The sequence below is a fragment of the Heterodontus francisci genome, chromosome 36 (assembly GCF_036365525.1).
Source record: "Heterodontus francisci isolate sHetFra1 chromosome 36, sHetFra1.hap1, whole genome shotgun sequence".
Taxonomy (NCBI): Eukaryota; Metazoa; Chordata; class Chondrichthyes; order Heterodontiformes; family Heterodontidae; genus Heterodontus; species Heterodontus francisci.
The window spans coordinates 22884376-22904183 of NC_090406.1; the positions used below are offsets into that span (position 1 = coordinate 22884376).

A 19808-nucleotide genomic window follows, 5' to 3' on the forward strand; every position below is an offset into this window, starting at 1 on the left:
ATATTGCAGATGCTGGAAATCTGAAATAAAACAGAAATTGCTGGAAATACTCAGCAGGTCAGGCAGCATCTGTGGAGAGAAAAACAATGTCAATGTTTCAGGTCGATAACCTTTCATCAGAACTGGGAAAAGTTAGAAATGTAATAGGGTTTCAGCAAGTGAAAGGGGTGAAGATGGAAAAAGAACAAAAGGGAAGGTCTGTGATAGGGTGAAAGACAAGAGAGATTTTTTTTTTAAATCCAACCAGGAAGATATCAGTTCAGTGGGGCAGGAACAGGGCTGAAACGATGGCTCTACCAGTCTTGTTTGCGGATCTCAGAATGGAAGTAGAAGCGGGCTGTTCAAGGTTGGAGGACTATGAGGTTGGAGGCCAGGAGGGAAGATCTCAAGATGAAATGAGGTCAGTGACAGTCCTGGAGACGATGGATTGATGTTCGATGGTGGGGCCATGGTCTGAGGGAGATAGGAGAAGGTGTCGGACAGTTGGTGAACCAACCACTACTTTGCAGAAGCCAAAGGCTAACTGTAACCAATTTACATCTACAAGCCAAAAGAATTGGTAACTCCAGAGAAGTTCTGGAACTGCCTCGTTACCCTGCCCCAAGAAGAATTTAAAACCAAGAACTTCATTAAGCAAAAGAAATAACTCTCTGGTATTGACATCCATGCAGAATACTGCATTGAGGACTATCTACCCTGCCAAGCCACAAGAACTGATAGTTCCAAAACAACATTATGACAGAATTGCCAATTAGCTTATGGACTGAAGTCAGTATCAATTTCTGCAACCTCCCTAGTAGTAGACATGCATTTCATGATAAGCAAATGCTTTGGTTTCCCAAAAGTTCAATTGGTGACCATCACCTTAGCTAAATCCATAAAATCTAAAGGTCAACAAAATTTTTTCAGCATAAATAGTCTCACTGGACCCTAAAAGTGATAAAGTTCCTCCTTATAATGGTATCGAATTTGGCTTTTTTTTAACCTATTTTAGTTTTCAGCAGAACTCCACTCCGGTCTCGAGACAACAATGTAGTCAAGAGAGCTATGAAAACATAGAAGGTAGTTCCTTGCACTGTTATGTTAGAAGGAAAAAACCATAAGCCAAATATTGTAGGTTTCTGCGAGCAACTCCACATAGTTCAGCTGATGCACCATCAGCAATAATATCAGATCTTTATGGATTAAACTTGCCAGTTTGCCAAAAAGAGAGATCCTGAGGTCTGTCAAAGAGACAGAGCTGCTAAAGAATGAAAAACATACCCCAATGGATGCAAGAATGCTAAAGAATTTGCTCCACAGCTGTGTTAATACAATGGCTAGTGAGGTGTCAGGGCTGCCTGTTCCCAACTCATGGATCTCAGAGCAACTACAGACTAAACTTGTCAGATATGCAAAGTCCTGCCATCATGAGGACCCAATAAAAACTATGAGGAACTGGCATCCCTAGCAGCCCACTAAGTGCAACATAACAGCAGCTCAAATGTTTCCATAAAGAGTCTACAATTGCACACATAAGAAATACACATGTGAATGTAAGTTCTTGAAATTTCAATTAAAGAAAAAACATTTCAACAAAAGGAAAGAAGAATATTGTAAGTGAAGAATATTTTAAACTCTTTCCCTGCCCCAGTTCAGGCACCGATAATGACTAAGAAAAAAGTAAACTCTGAGTGCAGAAATATGGATTAAAAGATATAAAATGTAAGATTTACATCCACAAGTTCTTTTTCCTTAAGAATATTTTATTATAATATATATATCTTAAGAAGAGTTAGCCTGGGCCATTTTACACACAGTTACAGATTGGCAGTGGGGTACCTGTCCTTTCAGTTAAAGAATAGTGTGTGGTATATGGATGGGAGAGAAGCTAAAGAGAAGAAAAATATATATAGAAGTTACGCTGCATTAAATTTGAAGTTGTTTCAGTATCAGGTTTCTTTGAAGTATTCAGAAACTGTAGACTGTGCTGCAGAAGTTTGTTGGCCATATTAGTGGACGAACAATTAAGACAATTGTACAGCATTCCCCTGCCTGCTATTTAGCAGAGACATTACCTCATTTAAATGGGATAATGCCTGCATTAAAATACTGGATAAAGAAATGTCACATGACACATTAAGAGTCTGCTAATATTGCCAACAGTCATCGCCTGGCTCCATAAGGGTCATTTTGTGAAACGGGACTCTCACTGTGGAATCTTACTAGATGGGTCACAGAGTAGGCCCAGCACATGATAGCCCAGGCTCCGATGTTTCTGTTTTATTTAGCAAGGTTCTGTATTGGGAGCCACTGCTCACAAAATTACCTCTTCGATATCTGGAAAAAGACTTTTGATACTAGATTAAGTGGAATTGGAAAAATGTGGATTCTATGATTTTCTGGATGATTACCAGCTCGGACTCATTTTTCTGATGTTATATAGAACAAATTTCTGCCATATTAGAACCATATATGTTTGAGTTGTTAAATGAATTTATAAAACACGGTTATTCTGTTTCTTTTGCTCATTATTAAGCTAAACATTTAGCAAAGCTACCAAAAATATATAAAGGCAATGTTATACAAATGCTTATTATGCTTATAGCAATTTCCTTTCTGCTATTTAACCCGCATGGCTAAGCACTGAAGTGGCGAAGAGGAACTTGATATGAGTGCATTAAGCATTTGTGCAATATCACTCGCTGTAATTTCTATTTTAACATGTGCTAGAATTCCATTATGCCACTAGTGATTTCAAATTCCATTTCTCTCATTCTCTGTTATAATGAGGTATGGCTGCTACTTTTAATAAATTAATTTTCCAATAAAATGGACACAAATTAATTTCTTATTAAAACTTAACTTTCTCTTTAAAGTTCAAAATTCTACATCTATACTTTAAAGGGGCAGATGACACAAACATTGGCCATGTAGTTGATAGTGAAGAGGATAGCTGTAGACTCCAAAATGATATCAATGGTTTTGTTTGAGTGAGCAGAAAAGTGGTGGATGGAATTCAATCCGGAGAAGTGTGAGGTAATGCATTTGGCGAGGGCAAACAACGCAAGGGAATACACAATAAACAGGAGGATATTGAGAAGGGTAGAAGTGAGAGACCTTGGAGTGCATGTCCACAGGTCCCTGAAAGTGGCAGGACAGGTAGATAAAGTGGTGAAGAAGGCATATGGAATGCTTTCCTTTGGCTGAGGTATAGAATACAAAAGCAGGGCTGTAATGCTGGAACTGTATTGGGTACAGTTCTGGTCACCACGTTATGGGAAGCACATAATTGCTCTGGAGAGAGCTCAGAGGGAATTTACAAGAATGTTGCCAGGGCTTGAAAGTTGCAGCTATGTGGAAAGATTGGATAGGCTAGGGTTGTTTTCCTTATAACAGAGGAGGTGGAGCAGTGATTTAATTGAGGTGTACAAAATGATGAGGGGCCTAGATAAAGTAGACAAGAAGGACCTGTTTCCCCTAGTGGAGAGGTCAATTACCAGGGGGCACAGATTTAAGGTGATTGGTAGAAGGATTAGAGGGGACATGAGGAAAACCTTTTTCACCCAGAGGAATTGATTGCCCGGATCGGTGGTGGAGACAGAAACCCTCAACTCATTTAAAAGGTACTGGACCTGCACCTGAAGTGCTGTAACATGCAACACTGCGGACCAGGTGCTGGAAGGTGGGATTAGATTGGGCGGCTAGTTTTCTCAGCCAGCGCAGACACAATGGACTGAATGCCCTCTTTCTGTGCTGTAACTTTTCTAAGGTTTTTATGGGCAATTTTGTGAGGCTGCAGCCCTATCGTGTCATATCTCTAACCTATACTCCAATCTCATGAGGCTCTAAACTGGTAGCCTCAACTCACAAAAGTACTGCTTAAGATGCAATGCCAAAAAATGGCAGTGTGGTCTTCATTTTACCTGGACAATTCCAATGGGACCAGATAACACAAGATTCATGATAAGTTGCATTATCATTAGTGGATATGTTTTTTCAGAACTGTGAATGAACAGAAATTGTAGTTTGTAATTTGCATAAGTTATTAATCATTTCACGAGTTATAAAACAACTTTAATTGACTAGAGCTTTAGCTAAATTTGTGATTCACTTTATTTCATTGCTGAAAGAAAGTGTGAAGTATTCCAGAGGTAAAGCTTCCTCTAACATTGATGCCAACGGGTTCTAGTCCAGAGTTGCAAAGCACCTTATAAGAAATAATTAATCTTAAGTATGTAGACTTCAAACCTAATTCATTAAATTAACACATATGATTTTCCTATTATAAAATTAGTTCTAAACTTATCTTCCATAAGAGTTGATGCCTCATTTATCTTGGAACTTTATGAAATGTTTCTCTTTATAATAATTCCGCACTTAATTATTTTGGGATCGGGAATTTTACAAATATATCAGAGAAAATGAGAAAAGATTTCATACAATCCAATGCTTAGACAAAAACTATGAGGACTTTTGCAGTTTTGATTTCAAATTGCATATAATGGCTTCAATTATTCTCATTCCACAATGCACACAACAGCTGACAGGGTTCTGATCACAGGGTGGTTGACCACTCCTTACCTTCAAATTCTGTATTGCTGCAGCAGTCAGTTAGGTGAACATGGAGGTCCATGAAATAGATGGAAAGAGTGTCTTCATAGTGTGATAATCTGATATCATAACCATGAATGGATGAACCTGAATGAAACTACTTTCTGCAATCCAATTGCTACATCACAGAGCTTGCCCAGTAGTAATGATGTCAGTTGTGGAAACAAGTATCTCGCACTAATCTTTACTTTCTTTTATGTATCTTTATCATCCAATTCTTTTTACTACTCCACCCCGCATACACTCCCACTGTTACTACTCACCATAGATTCCTCTTTGCTTTTGAGGGTTGTGTACCTCCATGGCTGCCACAAATGCTGCTTCTTGTTCAGTGAGCAGTAGGTGCATGTCTCCCAAGGAAAGACTGGTTCTGCCAGCTCATGCTGCCCTCTATCAAGAATGTGCTTTGCTGCTTTAGCAGCCAGGTGTAGAACTGGTGAAACATGGTCAATGAGGAAAAGCAAGCAGGTTAGATTAAGATTCAAAGCTGAAATATGAACTTGTGCCTGTCAGTTTTTCTCTCTGTCTCCCTTTCCCACATTGGAATACTAAGGCTTTTCTTCTCAGACGACTGGGCCATGACATTGGCTTTGGTCACCAAATATATGTATATATTTTACATATATGGACAACTCTAATGAGAGAAGATATTTGCCCTGTAAATATTTTTGTTATAAGATGATTAATTCTTTAATCTACATGATCTAAGTTTTGTCACATGCAGAATAATGGATGGGCAAGATATCAGCTAAGTACATGTGCAATGTTCCAGTTTGGGTTTGAAATAGAACATGAGTGAACAAAATGTTAGCGTGACAAGCAATATGCAGTCCTTTCTCAGCCTTGGCTCAGTGGTAGGGCTCCCACATCTAAATCAGAAGGGCCTGAGTTCTAGCCCCATTTCAGAATCTGAGTGCATAATCTCAGCTGACACTTCAGTGCGACACTGAGGGAATCACCTTGTAGAGCACAGATGTTAAGTACTGAGGCAGTGCTACACTGTCTGAGGTGCCATCTTTCAGATGAGACATTAAGTCAAGGTCCTGTCTGACCAAGATCCCATGGTGCTATTCAAAAAAGATAAAGGAGTTCTCCTGGGGTCCTGGCCAATATTTATCCCTCAACCAACACCATTGATCATGTATCTTATTGTTTGTGGGATCTTGTTGTTTTCAAATTGGCTGCCATGTTTCTCTACAACTGTTATTCATTGGTTGTGAAGCACTTTGGGAGGTCCTGAGGTCATGAAAGGTGCTATATAAATACAAGTTCTTTCTTTCTGTAAACCGGCAAAACAATGCTGCTTGAAATTATTGTGTGCTGAATGTTCCTGTAGTAGCACAAGGAAGGTACGATATAGAAGGTGCTAAATTAGAGGAAAGTAACTAACACAATTCACACAAGAACATGCAGTTTACTGGAATATAGTATCAGAAAAAATAGGAGACAAATGATGTGGCTTTCATTATGAATTGATAATTATAAGAATGCAAACTCACTTCCAGGAGTTACTGTATTATCACTATACAACATCAAACAGAGAAAAAACTTTCCCAATGAACTCGGCACAAACCAAATTAATAATGCCAGATGTAGGACTCCATTATTAGTGAATGAATAGAAAATAATTTATTAAACATAAATGTCAAAATTTACAGCACAGTAATGACAATAAAGCATGAACAAATATGTGATTTTTGACAAGATGCAGAGAGAAAGACACAATTGTGCCTGATGGAGAGTTTATGACAAGATTATAGTACCTAAACACCAGACTATATATCAAGAGTTAGGTAACTGTATAAAGTGCCAAACACTTACCCATTTTAATAGCTCAACAACACTGAAACAGAGTGTCTACATTTAATAATTGCATTTCACAGTAGATAAGACATTATGAAATAGGTCTGGTGGCAAAGCTAAGCTATAAATAAAGAGATGCAGCCAAATTTCTAGAACCATGCGCTAAGATGGCATTTATATTTCTACACAAAAAAATTGTTTAATATTTTGCAGTTCGTACCCAGAAAATCCTGACTTCATTACATTTCTTTCCCAAATAAAAAAAAGAGACAAAAGATTCAACTAAATAATACCACACCAATTCAGTACTCTGGATGCCACGTCATTTCTTTAATTTCCCTTGTAGAAGAAGATCATTATTCTCCAGAACAAGCTATTACAACATGAAAGCATTATACAACAGTGGCAGCCTCACAATATCATCTGTATCTTAGTTGCGACATAAGACTCTACAGATTTTATACATAGAAAATGTGTATTACCACAGTGTGGAAATTCTAATCTTTGGTTTCATTCACAATAAACAGTTTCTGTTTATTGGTACTGTGTTACGCAAATAATAACAATACTAAAATACCCTTATATTCAAAAATCCACTGGACTCCTAGACAGTTACAACAAATATAAGTAAGGTCCTATAACATCAAGTTGGGTGGGCAAAGTGTAAATCTTATGAAACTTGTATGTCCTCAGATTAAACGGTATGTAGAATTTGTTGTAATGGATCAGGTCATTTACATTCACAGATGTAGCAGGTAATAAATAACACACTGAAGTATAGCTGTTGAAGACCATACAGAATCATTGATAAATTTAGACATGAAGACATTACTATTGGTTAAAGCTCCAGAATTTTGAAAAATGCCTCAAACACTTAAATGCTTGAATATTCTAATAACTTTTGATCTGTAATTGGTTGACAATTACGCATTATATATTCAATTTTAATTGGACAATCTACTGATATAAAATATTTGTCCGGAATATTTTACTCATAAATTGTATTATCTGGGGCCAACTGTACAGAGTCATATAGAGTGAATTCTAAATGCTGGAACCTGGTTAGTGAGGATTCGTAGCAGCAATAACAAACTGTACTGTGATTAAATTCAGAACAATTATTTTTATGCTTAGTTTGCACTTAATATTTTTATAATTGTTTAGCATCTTATAATGGTAGTGTGATTTATTTTGGGATGCATTAATGAACCTTGGAGTTTAGTAATGATCATCGCAAAATGACACAGTGCAGCACAATGAAATATAAGTGGCACTGAAATTTATATCTTAGCAAAAAAATAAGTTTTCATGTAAAAGTTCTTAACGTCAACAGTAGATACTTACAGGCATCACAGACTAGCTACAAAAATGTCTTTGCAATGGTAATGCATATTATTCCATCAGTAGGCCCTAAGTTGCAGTTGATGTGCGTTATTCAACAACAGTTCACATTTTATTCTTAACATGGGTGATCATTATTCTGTGCTGATTGTCTATCAAGGATGTTATAATTGATACAGTATGGTAAAATATCTGCTGGATAACTTACAAGCTTTTGTCATCTCCTTCTTATAAGATTTAAGAATATATTTTCCATCATGGTACTTCCAATATTATACTTCGACTGTTTTCAATATCATATAGGGTTTCAATGACAAAATGGCAGAGAAATCATACTGCATGCATGCAGTCCACAATCTTACTGGTCATTCTGAAACAGCATACTTATTTGCAGATACAGAAAGATCTAGTGTGCATTGAGTCGAGACAGACAACAAGGAATGGCAAAGTTATTTTACTTTTAAAATGCCCAGTAAGCAGTCATTTCTATTAACGCACTACCAGTATTTTATCTGTAACTTAACAGTTAGAACGTTAATTCAAAAATATCCACATGGGACAAGATTTAATGGGCGTTGTAATATTAATTTCCCCAGACCCAAATCACCCGGATTGTAGCCAAGAGTGAGGATGAGATAAGTGGCAACCCTCTCTCACCCCGACCTTGGCAGCATGAGGCCCCGATGATTTTAACCTCTGGGCCTCATTTGCTTGGTGCCAGTTAGCTGCCTGTGGGAAATAGGTGGGTAACAATAGTTGGTCAGCAGTTGGGAGCATAATTTTGGCTGGCTGGAGCCCACTGGCACCAAAAAAACAGTTGCTGGCAACAAGGTAAATGTCAGGGAAGAGGTTTTGGGAGGGAATGGGGGAGGAGGGGTGTGAGGGTAATGGTCTAAGGTTGGTGATGCTGGGGGGTAACCCAGGGTTGGGAAGGCCAAAACTCTTTACCTATTTGGGGCTATTCAGATGTTGGATCCTCTTCCTGCTATATTCACCTACAGGAAGGCCACACAGCTTCCCCATTTAGGCTACAGTTCAAATTGCTGCTAGGAGTCTGATTACATCATCAGACCCTGATTCTGCATATTTGAAGAAGGACCCAACCAACTTCAGGCAGTCATCCTTGTTTCCTGCTCAGAAGAACAGGTTAAAATTGAAAACAACACGATCGGAATGGGATTTTAGTGGGTTAAATCAGCTGGCTGATTTTAACTATCCATCTTCTGATGGGAAGGTCATGTTAAAATTGTCCCTTTATTATAGGAATTAGCTGCTATATATAAAATGATCAAAATGTTAACTTAAACCATTAAGTCAAAAATCAAACATTAATTTGCAAGTAATTTGGACAAAGTGCAATTAGAAGTGAGGCATATTCTTCAGTTCAGGGGCAGTAGATATTGTGATGTTACTGCATTATCACTATTGGTGAAATCATCAGGTTATGACTTAGCTTCATTTCATCACTGAGTATTTCAATCACTGAGGATCATTGGACACTAGGCTGAAAAGTGTTTTGAAGTTTCAGCAAATAAGAAAACCAGGTACCAGGATGAAGTATTCAGGTGCTTTATTGTCAACCAATTCCAAGTCTTAGTGATTGTTATGTGAGATTAGTGAAGTCTTACTCTCAGCCAGTCACAATCATTAATAATCATTTTAATCTGACCTGTGCATAGAAACTAGACTAGTATCTGTTTCCCGGTTATTTAAAACAGGTTTAGAACCGTCAAGTTAAATATGGTCATTCTGATAAATGTACCTACAAAGCTAGGATAACACAATTTCATACCTTGATTAAATTCTCAAAACCAACATCATATATTCTGCTGCCAAAAAAATCTGGTTCTAATCACAGGCCCTAAGATCTATCCTAGCTGGAATTAGAATCTGCTTTTCAGCTTAAAATGTGCTGACTTGAACATAGTTAGCTTAATCACTAATAATAATGATGATGGGTTGTTTAATGATCGATTGTTTCATGTGGGACATTATTTGACATCACTTTTTTCTCTCCCCACATATGCACAGCTTTCTGAAACATTTAGAAAGCAATTTCACTTTCCTGTAGTGACTGACATCTAACATTTAATGCCAGACTTTAGCGACCTGCAACCATTTTTCATAACTGGAATGCAGAGGAAAGGCTCAGCTCCCAGTTGTGCAGGCGTGTCAAGTTACAAATGTCACAATGGGTTCAGCTATCTGCCTTTTCATTCTTACAAATATATATTAGATCACCACGTGGGAGTTTCATGAGACCCAACGTGCAATAACCTATGTTCACTAAACCAAGATCCATATGAAATTACAACACAGTTTCTATGGTATTGGGGATACAATAACAATGGATAGGTGAATTGAATCCCCTATGACAATTAATTATAACTGCACATATGAAAGTGTCTTAGGAGCCAGAAAATTGCCTCACATTGTGTTATGGGCAGAAAATTGTAGACAGTAGACGTGATTAATTCACTATCCTCACTGTAGAGTAATCTGCTCATTAGCATTAGATTTTTTGATTTACATTTTCCTTTATCTAACAATCATTCCACACAAAACCCATTAAGTTAACTACAAGCAGAATCACTGAACTCAAATAAAACAGTCCAATACCAGAAGGCAAACTAATATACATAGATGCTACTAGCAGTGAGTTATTTTAGCTGTTCAATGTATGAAGCTAGTGTGGAATTAGAATTTGAGACAGTCGCATCAACCAAATACTTGATCAATACAACTGTTTTCAGTTTATATTACTATGATCTCCACAAAATCCAACTGCCACTATCAAACTCTAGCTGGCTCATTTCAGTAGATAGAAGCAGGGACTTAAATAATATTCAGTTCAACTAAGCGCCTCACACTTCCAGTGTTTATCTTCATGCTGTTCTTGTTTTCCTTTGCTGTTAGCAATTTCGTTTCTTTCCTAGTTTTCTATTTCATATAGGCAAAATGCTTTAATGAATCACAATACTCAAAAAATACAAGACCACTTGACTCTAAGGAAATATTGCAATTATGTTTTCCCTTTTCCCATTGCTATCTTAACCTGCTGATTGGATAAACATTGGAAAGTCTGTCTCCTGGACACAGTAACATAAAAGATGGAAAATCATTGTTTGTTAGCTTCACAAAATCAAAATGCCAGCTCCAGTTATTAATTATAATTGTGAAATGTTTATAATGTGTAGTTTGACATAGAGAAAATGCTAGTCTGAAAAAGCCTTACAATGTCTATGCTGATTGTCTCTTTACTAACACAAAAGACACTTTAATTCAATGTATGTCTCCATGAGATAAAAAAGCAACTACTTTGAAAAATTTGACCAAAAGGGATTTTTTAATGTTTTGTCTAGACTGTATTGTCAAGATCACTATTTGTTCAAGCTTCTTTTTTTCTTTTTTTTTTAAAGTTTTAACACAGAATCATGGACATCTTTTCTCACTTGCTATCCTCCTATCTGCACTCTACAGCTGGCCCTGCACAGCTATATGGAATAATCCCAAAAAGCCTGGTTTGGGCTATCCTTTTACATTTGACCATAGGCACAGCTAACACCACCTGCAGTTAATGCACAAACTCAGCATCTCAGCTTCTCAATTCAGGTCAGAGTGTCATCACAACACAATATATACAAAATTCTTCCACAATATGCAACAAATAACAGTTTCCATGCATAACTCCTATTCAAAATGAAATTTGGTATTAAAATCAATCATTTTCCAATACTAACCATACATTAGCTCTATAAAGAGTACATATTCATGCATAAATCATAAGTTTAGTTTATCTGTTGTTTTTAGTTATAGCTGAACACATAACACTTATAAATACTGTATTAAGACATGACTCTGAAAGAAACACATCTGAACATAAAATTACCTCAAAGGACTGTAAAAGTATGAAAAGTGTAAACTCCGGGGTCCTTTATCAACCAGCATCAGCTTTCTAATTCATTGCCATAACATTCATATGTCTTCCATGAACGCATCAAAGTATACATGCCACCTTCTGCAAAATTATAATTTAACAGTATAAAGCTTTAAGTCACAATTTCCAAAACTAGCTAGTATTTTATCACATAAACTATACATTAATAGTTGAGGTATTTCTGAGAAATTGTCAAAAGCTTGCACGGTCTGTATCACAGGCCCACCCGCAGTAATGGGAACTTTGGTATTTTCCTAAAACACTTTGGTATTTGTAAAGCCAATCACGTACCACCAGAATGTTAGTGCACACGTTCTGTGTCAGAATTGAAATGAAGATGGGTGACAATGAGTTTATATATGGGTAAATGAGAAGGTTTGCTTTGCTTGTACAGTCAATCCCCTTGAATGGTATGTTGACTAAAAATGATTGTACTTGCTTTTCAGTCAATTTATTTAATAGAGGATTGTCATTGAAGTATTACTACCACTGTATAGAAAAATCTGTTATGTTATTAACTAAATATAAAATATAGAGAGGACAGTCAATAGAAATTGGAGTTTATTCCACAAATGAGGAAAGCTTAATAACCCAGAATTGATTTAAGCCATGAGTGCATTATTAAAATCTGCCTCGGGCTAGGATGCGTTACACTTTGAAACACTGTATAATGTACTTATACTCTATGTAAAATAATATGCTAGAGATTGTCTTGTACTGTTCCAGGCTTTTGTATTTCAGGTTATTTTGGACAAGGTTGTTTTCTGTGCAGTTAGGATGTTGTGTCCCTCTGCATTGAATTGTTGGACAGGAATCCACAATATGATGAGTTACTCTTCAGCAGTGGTTCATCAGTACATAATCCTTGCTGAGACTAAGTTCATTTATTTATTGTTTTTATTTTCATACATGCAATATAGAAAGTATGTTTAATCTTAAAATGACCTAGGTGCTGTTATGGTAGGATAGAGCATGACACAGAATGCAGCTACATATCATTTGAATCTCACACATTGAAATATATAACCCAAGCAACAGTATTCAGCTTTGCAGGTATATACAGAAGTTGATAGCAACAAGGAATGGTTCAATGGATGGAGAAAGAAAATGCATTTTTTTCAGTTTGCTTTCATCCAGGAGAAATATTCACTTCACTTAGATCGTCTACAAATACCCCTATGCTTCTTGGATTGAGTGGGATTTTCCAGAAAAGTATTTATGCAACTCTTAGCTTAATGTGAATCTGTGGCTATTTAATCTAAATGTTCCTATTCCTAAAAGAGTCTTCGGTTCCTATACCTTTTTATAAACAACACGAACTATATTCACAACCAAGGATGTGAGGCGTATGGGATTAATGAGAGGATATGTCTCCTTTTCTCAATTCTTTTAACACATAGGTATGTTCCACCCTCTCTCTCCATGCACCAAATTCCAGAATTGCCCTTGATGTCATCCCCCAATGTACTTGGTTGCGCCTCTGCCATGAACGACTAATTTAAAGCATAATGTTTAAAAATGCAGATGAGTAAAATTCATAAATTAAATAAATACATACATAAAACAGAAGGTTTACACTCTGCCTTTTGCAACTCTGCAAATATCAATTACATTTCTGGATAGATTGCCGTTTAATAATCTTCCCAGACTCACAAACTTCTGTTTTTTTTAAAGCAAAACATGTGCACTAATATCATCACCAGGGGCTCTAACTATTATTTAGGCAATCAAGGCAATTGTCTGGGGCAGATTTTGGCAACATAACTTGAATAACCCCACCTGTCAGATTAAATTTAAGGGCAATACTGCCCCCTCTTCTCAATTGTCTCAGTAAAATTAGTTATGCCCCTGATTACTTCACAATGTCGGTACGATCGAGAAAGGCTGAGCAGAAAAAAACTCTGTTTCTAAAACTGAGGTTTACACAAGTTTCAAAGCACAGAGGTCTAAAAATAGTCATCGCTTTGGTTCAAGCAAGGCACTCGTCTTGTGGTCACTCTCTACTAGTAGTCTCCTGCATCACTGTAAAACGTTTAAGGAATTTGTATCAGGGTGCGTTTGCAATTTACGGGGCTGAGAGTTTGAGTGCGGGAGAAGTTACAAAACGCAGATCGTGCAAGGAAATCTTTGGTATCAGGCGTGATTTTAAAATCACAATTGAAATTCAGTGAGGTAGCCTCTTTGGTTCTCACTATAAATGTCTCTACAAAGTTCACAACTGGGAAGCCTTTTTTGCTTCTTACTTAATACTACTAGATTTGGTTAAAGAATCAAGCTTTACCACATCACAACAAGACAGAAACAACATTAGAGGAGTTTTAGCGAAAAACCGATCAGACATTCCATCTGTGCCTCTTCAATAGTACCTTAATATTCATTTTTAACAATGTACTATTCATCGTAATGTTATTACTTTCACATACCAAAAGTTTGGTTATTTTTTGGTTCTTTTATTTTGTGAATCTGGTAAGTTGTTTTTTTCAGTATACTAGTGTGTAATTTCGTCTTCATCAACAAGGTGCCTAACTTTCACAGCAAAGCAAATTAGTTCATTGTAAAAGAACCTTATCATTAGATGGTACTATACCCGCATTTTTTAAAATTCAGTTTCCAGTGATGTCATGCCTCATTAGGTAGCACAAGACATTTAAAAAAGGTTTTGTTTTTCGTGGAAAAATTCTCTGTTTTTGGTATTGTATATGGCACAAGTCATCTTGTAGGTATTGCAACAACAAGTCATGTAGTACCATCCTATGTGATTATCATTAAGGCAGCTGTTGCTATTGGCACAAGTTTTCCTCTCTCCGTTTCTGCAACTAGCCATTGAGTGACAAATCATTTTCGATCCTTTATTTTTTTTTGGGGGGGGGGGGGGGGGGGGTGGAAGAGGGGGAGTGGGAATGGGGGGGGGGGGAACAGTTGTTTTGGGATTCCAATCCGTATACAAGTTTGTGTCTTTTATCTTCTTTGGTAACAGAGACATTTTTGGAAATAAATTCCATCCAGACTTAAATATCAACACTTTCTTTTAATATATTTTGTCTATGACTAGGTCATTTCTTCATACAGGCTATTCTACAATGACCTTTATAGTGCGAGAGTTTGTCATGAAAATTACCCGAATATGTACTTTTATGTGCTTCCAGACCCGCATCAACAGCCAGCGACACAGTGCAACTTATCTCCCGACCAGCTCCTTTATAACCCTGCCGTGGAGCAAGGTGTACACGTGTCTCCGATTTGATTTTCTTTGGAATTTATTTATTTTAAAAATCGTGTCTTTATTTGGTTTAAAGCCTTTTTGTTTGTCTTAATTCCAGAGTGTAGTAGCAGGCACGTCTGCTTGCCTACTCTTCCCTCTGTCACGCTTTGGTAAAAGTGCTTGCAGCTGACGCTGGTGGCCCAGTGGTGGTAGACGGCTCATCCACCCATCTGTCCATGCTTCGCCTGCGGGCGTTCATGAAGAAGTTGCTGACTGTGTTGAGCTCCAGCCCCAGCTGCTGGGAAATGGTGATCTGCATTTCTTTGGATGGCCGTTTGTTTTCCTTAAATATGGCAATCAGGGTGCGGCGCTGGAGATCAGTGAAGACAAGCCGCTGCTTTTTTGGTGTCGTGGCTCGATCTCGGTTTTGCTCTTGCTCTTTACGCTTGCAAGCTAAGAGAGAGAAGAGAAAAAAAGATTTTAAATGAAATCACAATGATCAAAGCGATATATTGAGGCTGTGGACCTGTGGGATACATTTTATTCCAACTGCAAGTTAACTCATTATTAGGGTTGAGGATCTCCTACAGCCACCTAGAAGGAAGGTCACTTGTTACTCAGTTGTTCATAATAGGCCGGATTTTGCAATAACAGAGGTGAGGCTCACCGTTACTTATGTGCATTGGACAGCAACCTCCACTGAATACATGTGCAGTCAAACACCGAAATCTGGCAGGCGCTGTCAAGATCCTTGAACCTCCAAAAGTTGTGCGAAAAAGGCATCTCGCCATCTGACTCACCATTCAAATACATTGAAGTTGTTGCACTTAACTCATAGATATGGACTAAGCTCATCAAATAAGGTTAGGACTTTCCCATTCCAGTCTAAGAATCCTTTTAATGGTGTGGTAAGATTGCTGCCAAACAATCTTTCTGGCACTGTAAGTTAACTTTTTCAAGTGTGGAGTCTCATTCCTCCAGATTTTAATTATCATTGGAGATTTTTAATTTTTTTTCTTTCTGTCTTTTATCTTTCTTTCTCAATCTAATCTTCCCCTCTTTTCGTTTTACTTTCCGTACCTGATTTGAGGTTGAATTCAATAATCCAGAATTTGGGCTGCTCAGTAAGCATTTCTTCAGTCTGATTTGTTAAGGATTGCTTGCTCTGTTCACACAGGTCCCACCCCGGTAGAGGGTGCTTCATTTTTTGGGTGGTTTGGCTCTCAGGAATTTGGGGCTGAATTTAGTGGAGTCTGTGGGGGTCCTGATGGCGGGCCGAACCTGTTGCATATTGTTATACTATCTGTAAAGTACTAGGAACTAATTGGGTAAGAACTAATTGTTATGTGTAAGTGTTCCAGGCATCGGGGGGAGGGGTGGCACATTCATGGCTGCACTAGAGAGTCATGTGATGTGTAACAGGACACCAGCCTCAGGCCCTCCTATACCAGGCAGCTTTGCGCCTAAATGATTAAACAAAGAGCTCAAGCTTTTCCAAGTTTAAAGTGTGATTATTTCTAACTTATGGGAACCATAAAACAACCAGGAGATGTAATATGTTAGCAGCAAGTGGCTGTGAGCAGACCTAAAACATTTAAAAAGAATTAGATTGGGAAAAATTGACCCAAATTAGTGAAAAGAGAGTTAAAGAGAAAGAAAACCTGTGTGAATCATGCAAATACAAAACCCGAAATGTTGGCTGGCACAGCAATGAACACACAGCTACAGCCCATTGAATTGGGAAGATGATGGTGTTTTAGAGGCATCTGAGAAGTTTAAACAGAAGTGCAGATTGACATTCAGTAGTTTCCTAAAAGGCACTAGCAAAGAGGAGAGGGTCAGCTATATCCTTCTGTGGGCAGGAGATAAAGGATTAAATTTGTTTAACAGCTGGGACCTGATGAAGAAGACAGCAGAAACCCAGATAACATTTTTGAAAGATTTAGCACCCATCTCCAGTCAAAATCAAATCATAGGATATACCGATATGAATTTCAAGGCCTCAGACAGGAACTAGGTGAGCCTATTGGCAATTTTGTAACAAGATTGAAAAGATACAGCCAAAAATTTAAATTTAAGGACACAGATGAAAAGGTCAGCTAGCTTGGAGTTCTGCACATCCTGAAGTACAGAAAGCTCTAATTGGAAAGGACAAACTCACAATGTTGCAGGCTGTAGATACTGCCAGAGCACATGAAGCCACGAGCAGACAGATGAAGACACTCAGTACCCAAACAGCTAGCCTTCAGTTAAGCCAAGAGAAAGGCAGCATGGTTGATGCAGTGAAACAAGAACCAAAGAATGTACACCAGACAGGAAGATGTTCAGGAGCTGTGGACAACCACATGAATTCACAGACAGAAGAAAATATCCTGTATATGGAACAATCGGTAGAGCTTGCGGAAAGACGAATCACTGGGAAATGATGTACAGAACAAGGGAAGAAGGTGGTAAATGAGTCACCAGAGCCAGACTAACAGCAAATAATTTGGGAAAGAAACCAAAATATCCATACCCTGGAAGATGACGATGGATTTGAGAACATGATAGATATAAGAACCATCCAATTACACGAAATGTCTGGATGAGACAGTTCACAGTGAAAAGAAATTCTCATGACCATTCAGATCAAGAAGAGGATGATAAATAAGCCCACAACAATAAATCTGTAGATTGATAATAGAGCACAGAGTAACGTCATCCTGCTCAGACTATACCAGAAGATCTTTCCTGAAAATTTTGGGGAAAAATGGTTACGCAAGGAAAGGTGCTCAGAAACCGAACAATGTCATGCTAACAGCATACGGGGTAACTGAGATTCGACAGCTAGGAACAACCCACATCAGAGGGACACACAAAGGAAAAGATATTAACTGTATGTTCTATGTCATTGAAACAGATGGTCCTGCTATCCTGGGGTTGAGCAGTTGCAAAGAGCTGCAGATTATCTCAGTATACCATGAGATGAAGGAGGTGACACTGAGGGTTGAAGATAGTACATTCCATTGAAAAATGCCCTCCAATCAGAAGCAAAGAAGATCTGGTACAAATGTACCCAGACTGTTTTGATGAGATGGTTGGATGCTTTGAAGATTTTGAGTATCACATCACTATTGACCCAGTGATGAAACAAGTGATTCATCCCCCACATAAAGTACCAATAGAACGAAAAAGAAAGCTTTAAAGAGAGCTCCAAGAACTGGAAGAAAATAAGGTGATTGCCAGAGTCACAGAGCCTACAGATTGGGTAAATTCTATTGTGGTGCGAGCGAGGCCAAATGGATGGCTAAGAATTTGCCTAGATCCCAAAGATCTTAACCAAACAATAAAGAGGGATCACTACCTTATTCCAATACTGGAAGAGATCACACTAGCACTGGCAGGGGCAAAAGTTTTCAGCAAGCTTGATGTCAGAAATGGCTACTGGAATGAGAAGCTAGACGCAGAATCTTCATCGTTGACAACATTCAACACACCCTTTGGATGGTACAAATTCCTGTGTCTACCTTTTGGCCTTAAACTGAGTCAGGATGTGTTCCAACAGTAGGTAGATACGACATACAGGGGATGCAAAGGAGCAGTCGGCATAGCAGACGGTATCCAGATATATGGTGTAGATGGAAAAGATCATGACAACCACCTACATTAAGCCATGGAGAGAACCAGGAAAGCTGGGATCAAGCTAAACACAGACAAATGCATAGGTAGTGACAGAATGCTAGTTCTTTGGGATGCTGTACACTCCTGACGGAGTCGAGCAGAGTCCTGAAAGAATCTCAGCCATCTCTGGAATGGAAGCCCCAAGAGATAAGAGAGAGTTGAGAAGTTTCTTTGGCTTCATCCAATACATGAGCTCTTTCATACCGCACATGTCGGAACACACAGCAAACCTGCAGGATTTGATGAAAGAAGATGTAGAGTACCAGTGGGCAGAGTCACACGGCAGGAGTTTCAACAAACTCAAAAATGTAGTATGCAAGGAGGCAAGTCTGTCATACTACGACAGAAAGAAACCTATCACTCTGCAAGTAGATGCTTCCACTAAAGGACTGGGAGCAGCCCTGCTACAAACAAGAGGGAAAACGAATAGCATTTGCATCCAAAGCCCTAACTTCAGCTGACACCAGATATGCCAACATAGAAAGAGCGCTTTTGGCAGTCGTGTATTGATGTGAGACATTCCACACATATCTCTGTGGGAGAAAAGGTCATCGTGGAGAGTGATCATCGCCCACTGGAGCAGATCTACTGGAAAAATCTATGTAAAGGACCAGCAAGACTACATAGGTTACTCTTGAAGCTTCAGAGTTACGATTTCACTCTGAAATACAAGCCAGGAAGAGAAATGATGCTGGCAGACACCCTATATCGGTTGTCGCCACAGGAGAAACACGAGATAGAAGATCTAGATATAAAGGTTCATCACCTAGTGAATGTAACACCACCGAAACTGAGTCAAATTAGAGATGAGACCCACAAAGATGAGGTGTTACAGATGCTGTCACACAAGTGATCCAGGGATGGCCTGATAGGAACAACAAACACAGCCAGCAATACGGCAGTACTGGTCTATCAGAGATGACATCTCACTAGAAGATGGTGTTCTGCTGGCCGGATCCAGAATAATCATAACTAAAACAATGCAGGAAGAACTTCTCCAAAAGATACACGAAGGCCACATGGGAATGGAGAAGTGTAAGCTCAGAGCCAAATCAGCTGTGTACTGGATAGGCATATACAAAGACATCAAAAATATGGTGTCTACATGCAATGTGTGCCAGAAGTACAAAAACACACAGCAAAAAGAGATGATAGCTACTGAAGTACCACCCAGACCATGGCATACTGTAGGAGCTGATTTATTCACACATAAGCAAGAATGGTATCTCATAGTCGCAGACTATTATTCAAAGTTCCCTTTTATCCGGAAGG

General features: G+C 38.3%; 1 protein-coding gene across 1 annotated transcript in view; it reads right to left on the reverse strand.

The window, feature by feature from the left end:
• Nucleotides 1–15036: 15036 nt before the first annotated feature.
• The window catches only part of onecut3b (one cut homeobox 3b), a 111544-nt gene continuing 106772 nt past the window's right edge, over nucleotides 15037–19808 (reverse strand). The window contains exon 2 of the mRNA XM_068015816.1: nucleotides 15037–15329. Within this exon, the coding sequence (XP_067871917.1) occupies nucleotides 15037–15329 (293 nt within the window). The remainder of the gene's footprint in view (nucleotides 15330–19808) is intronic.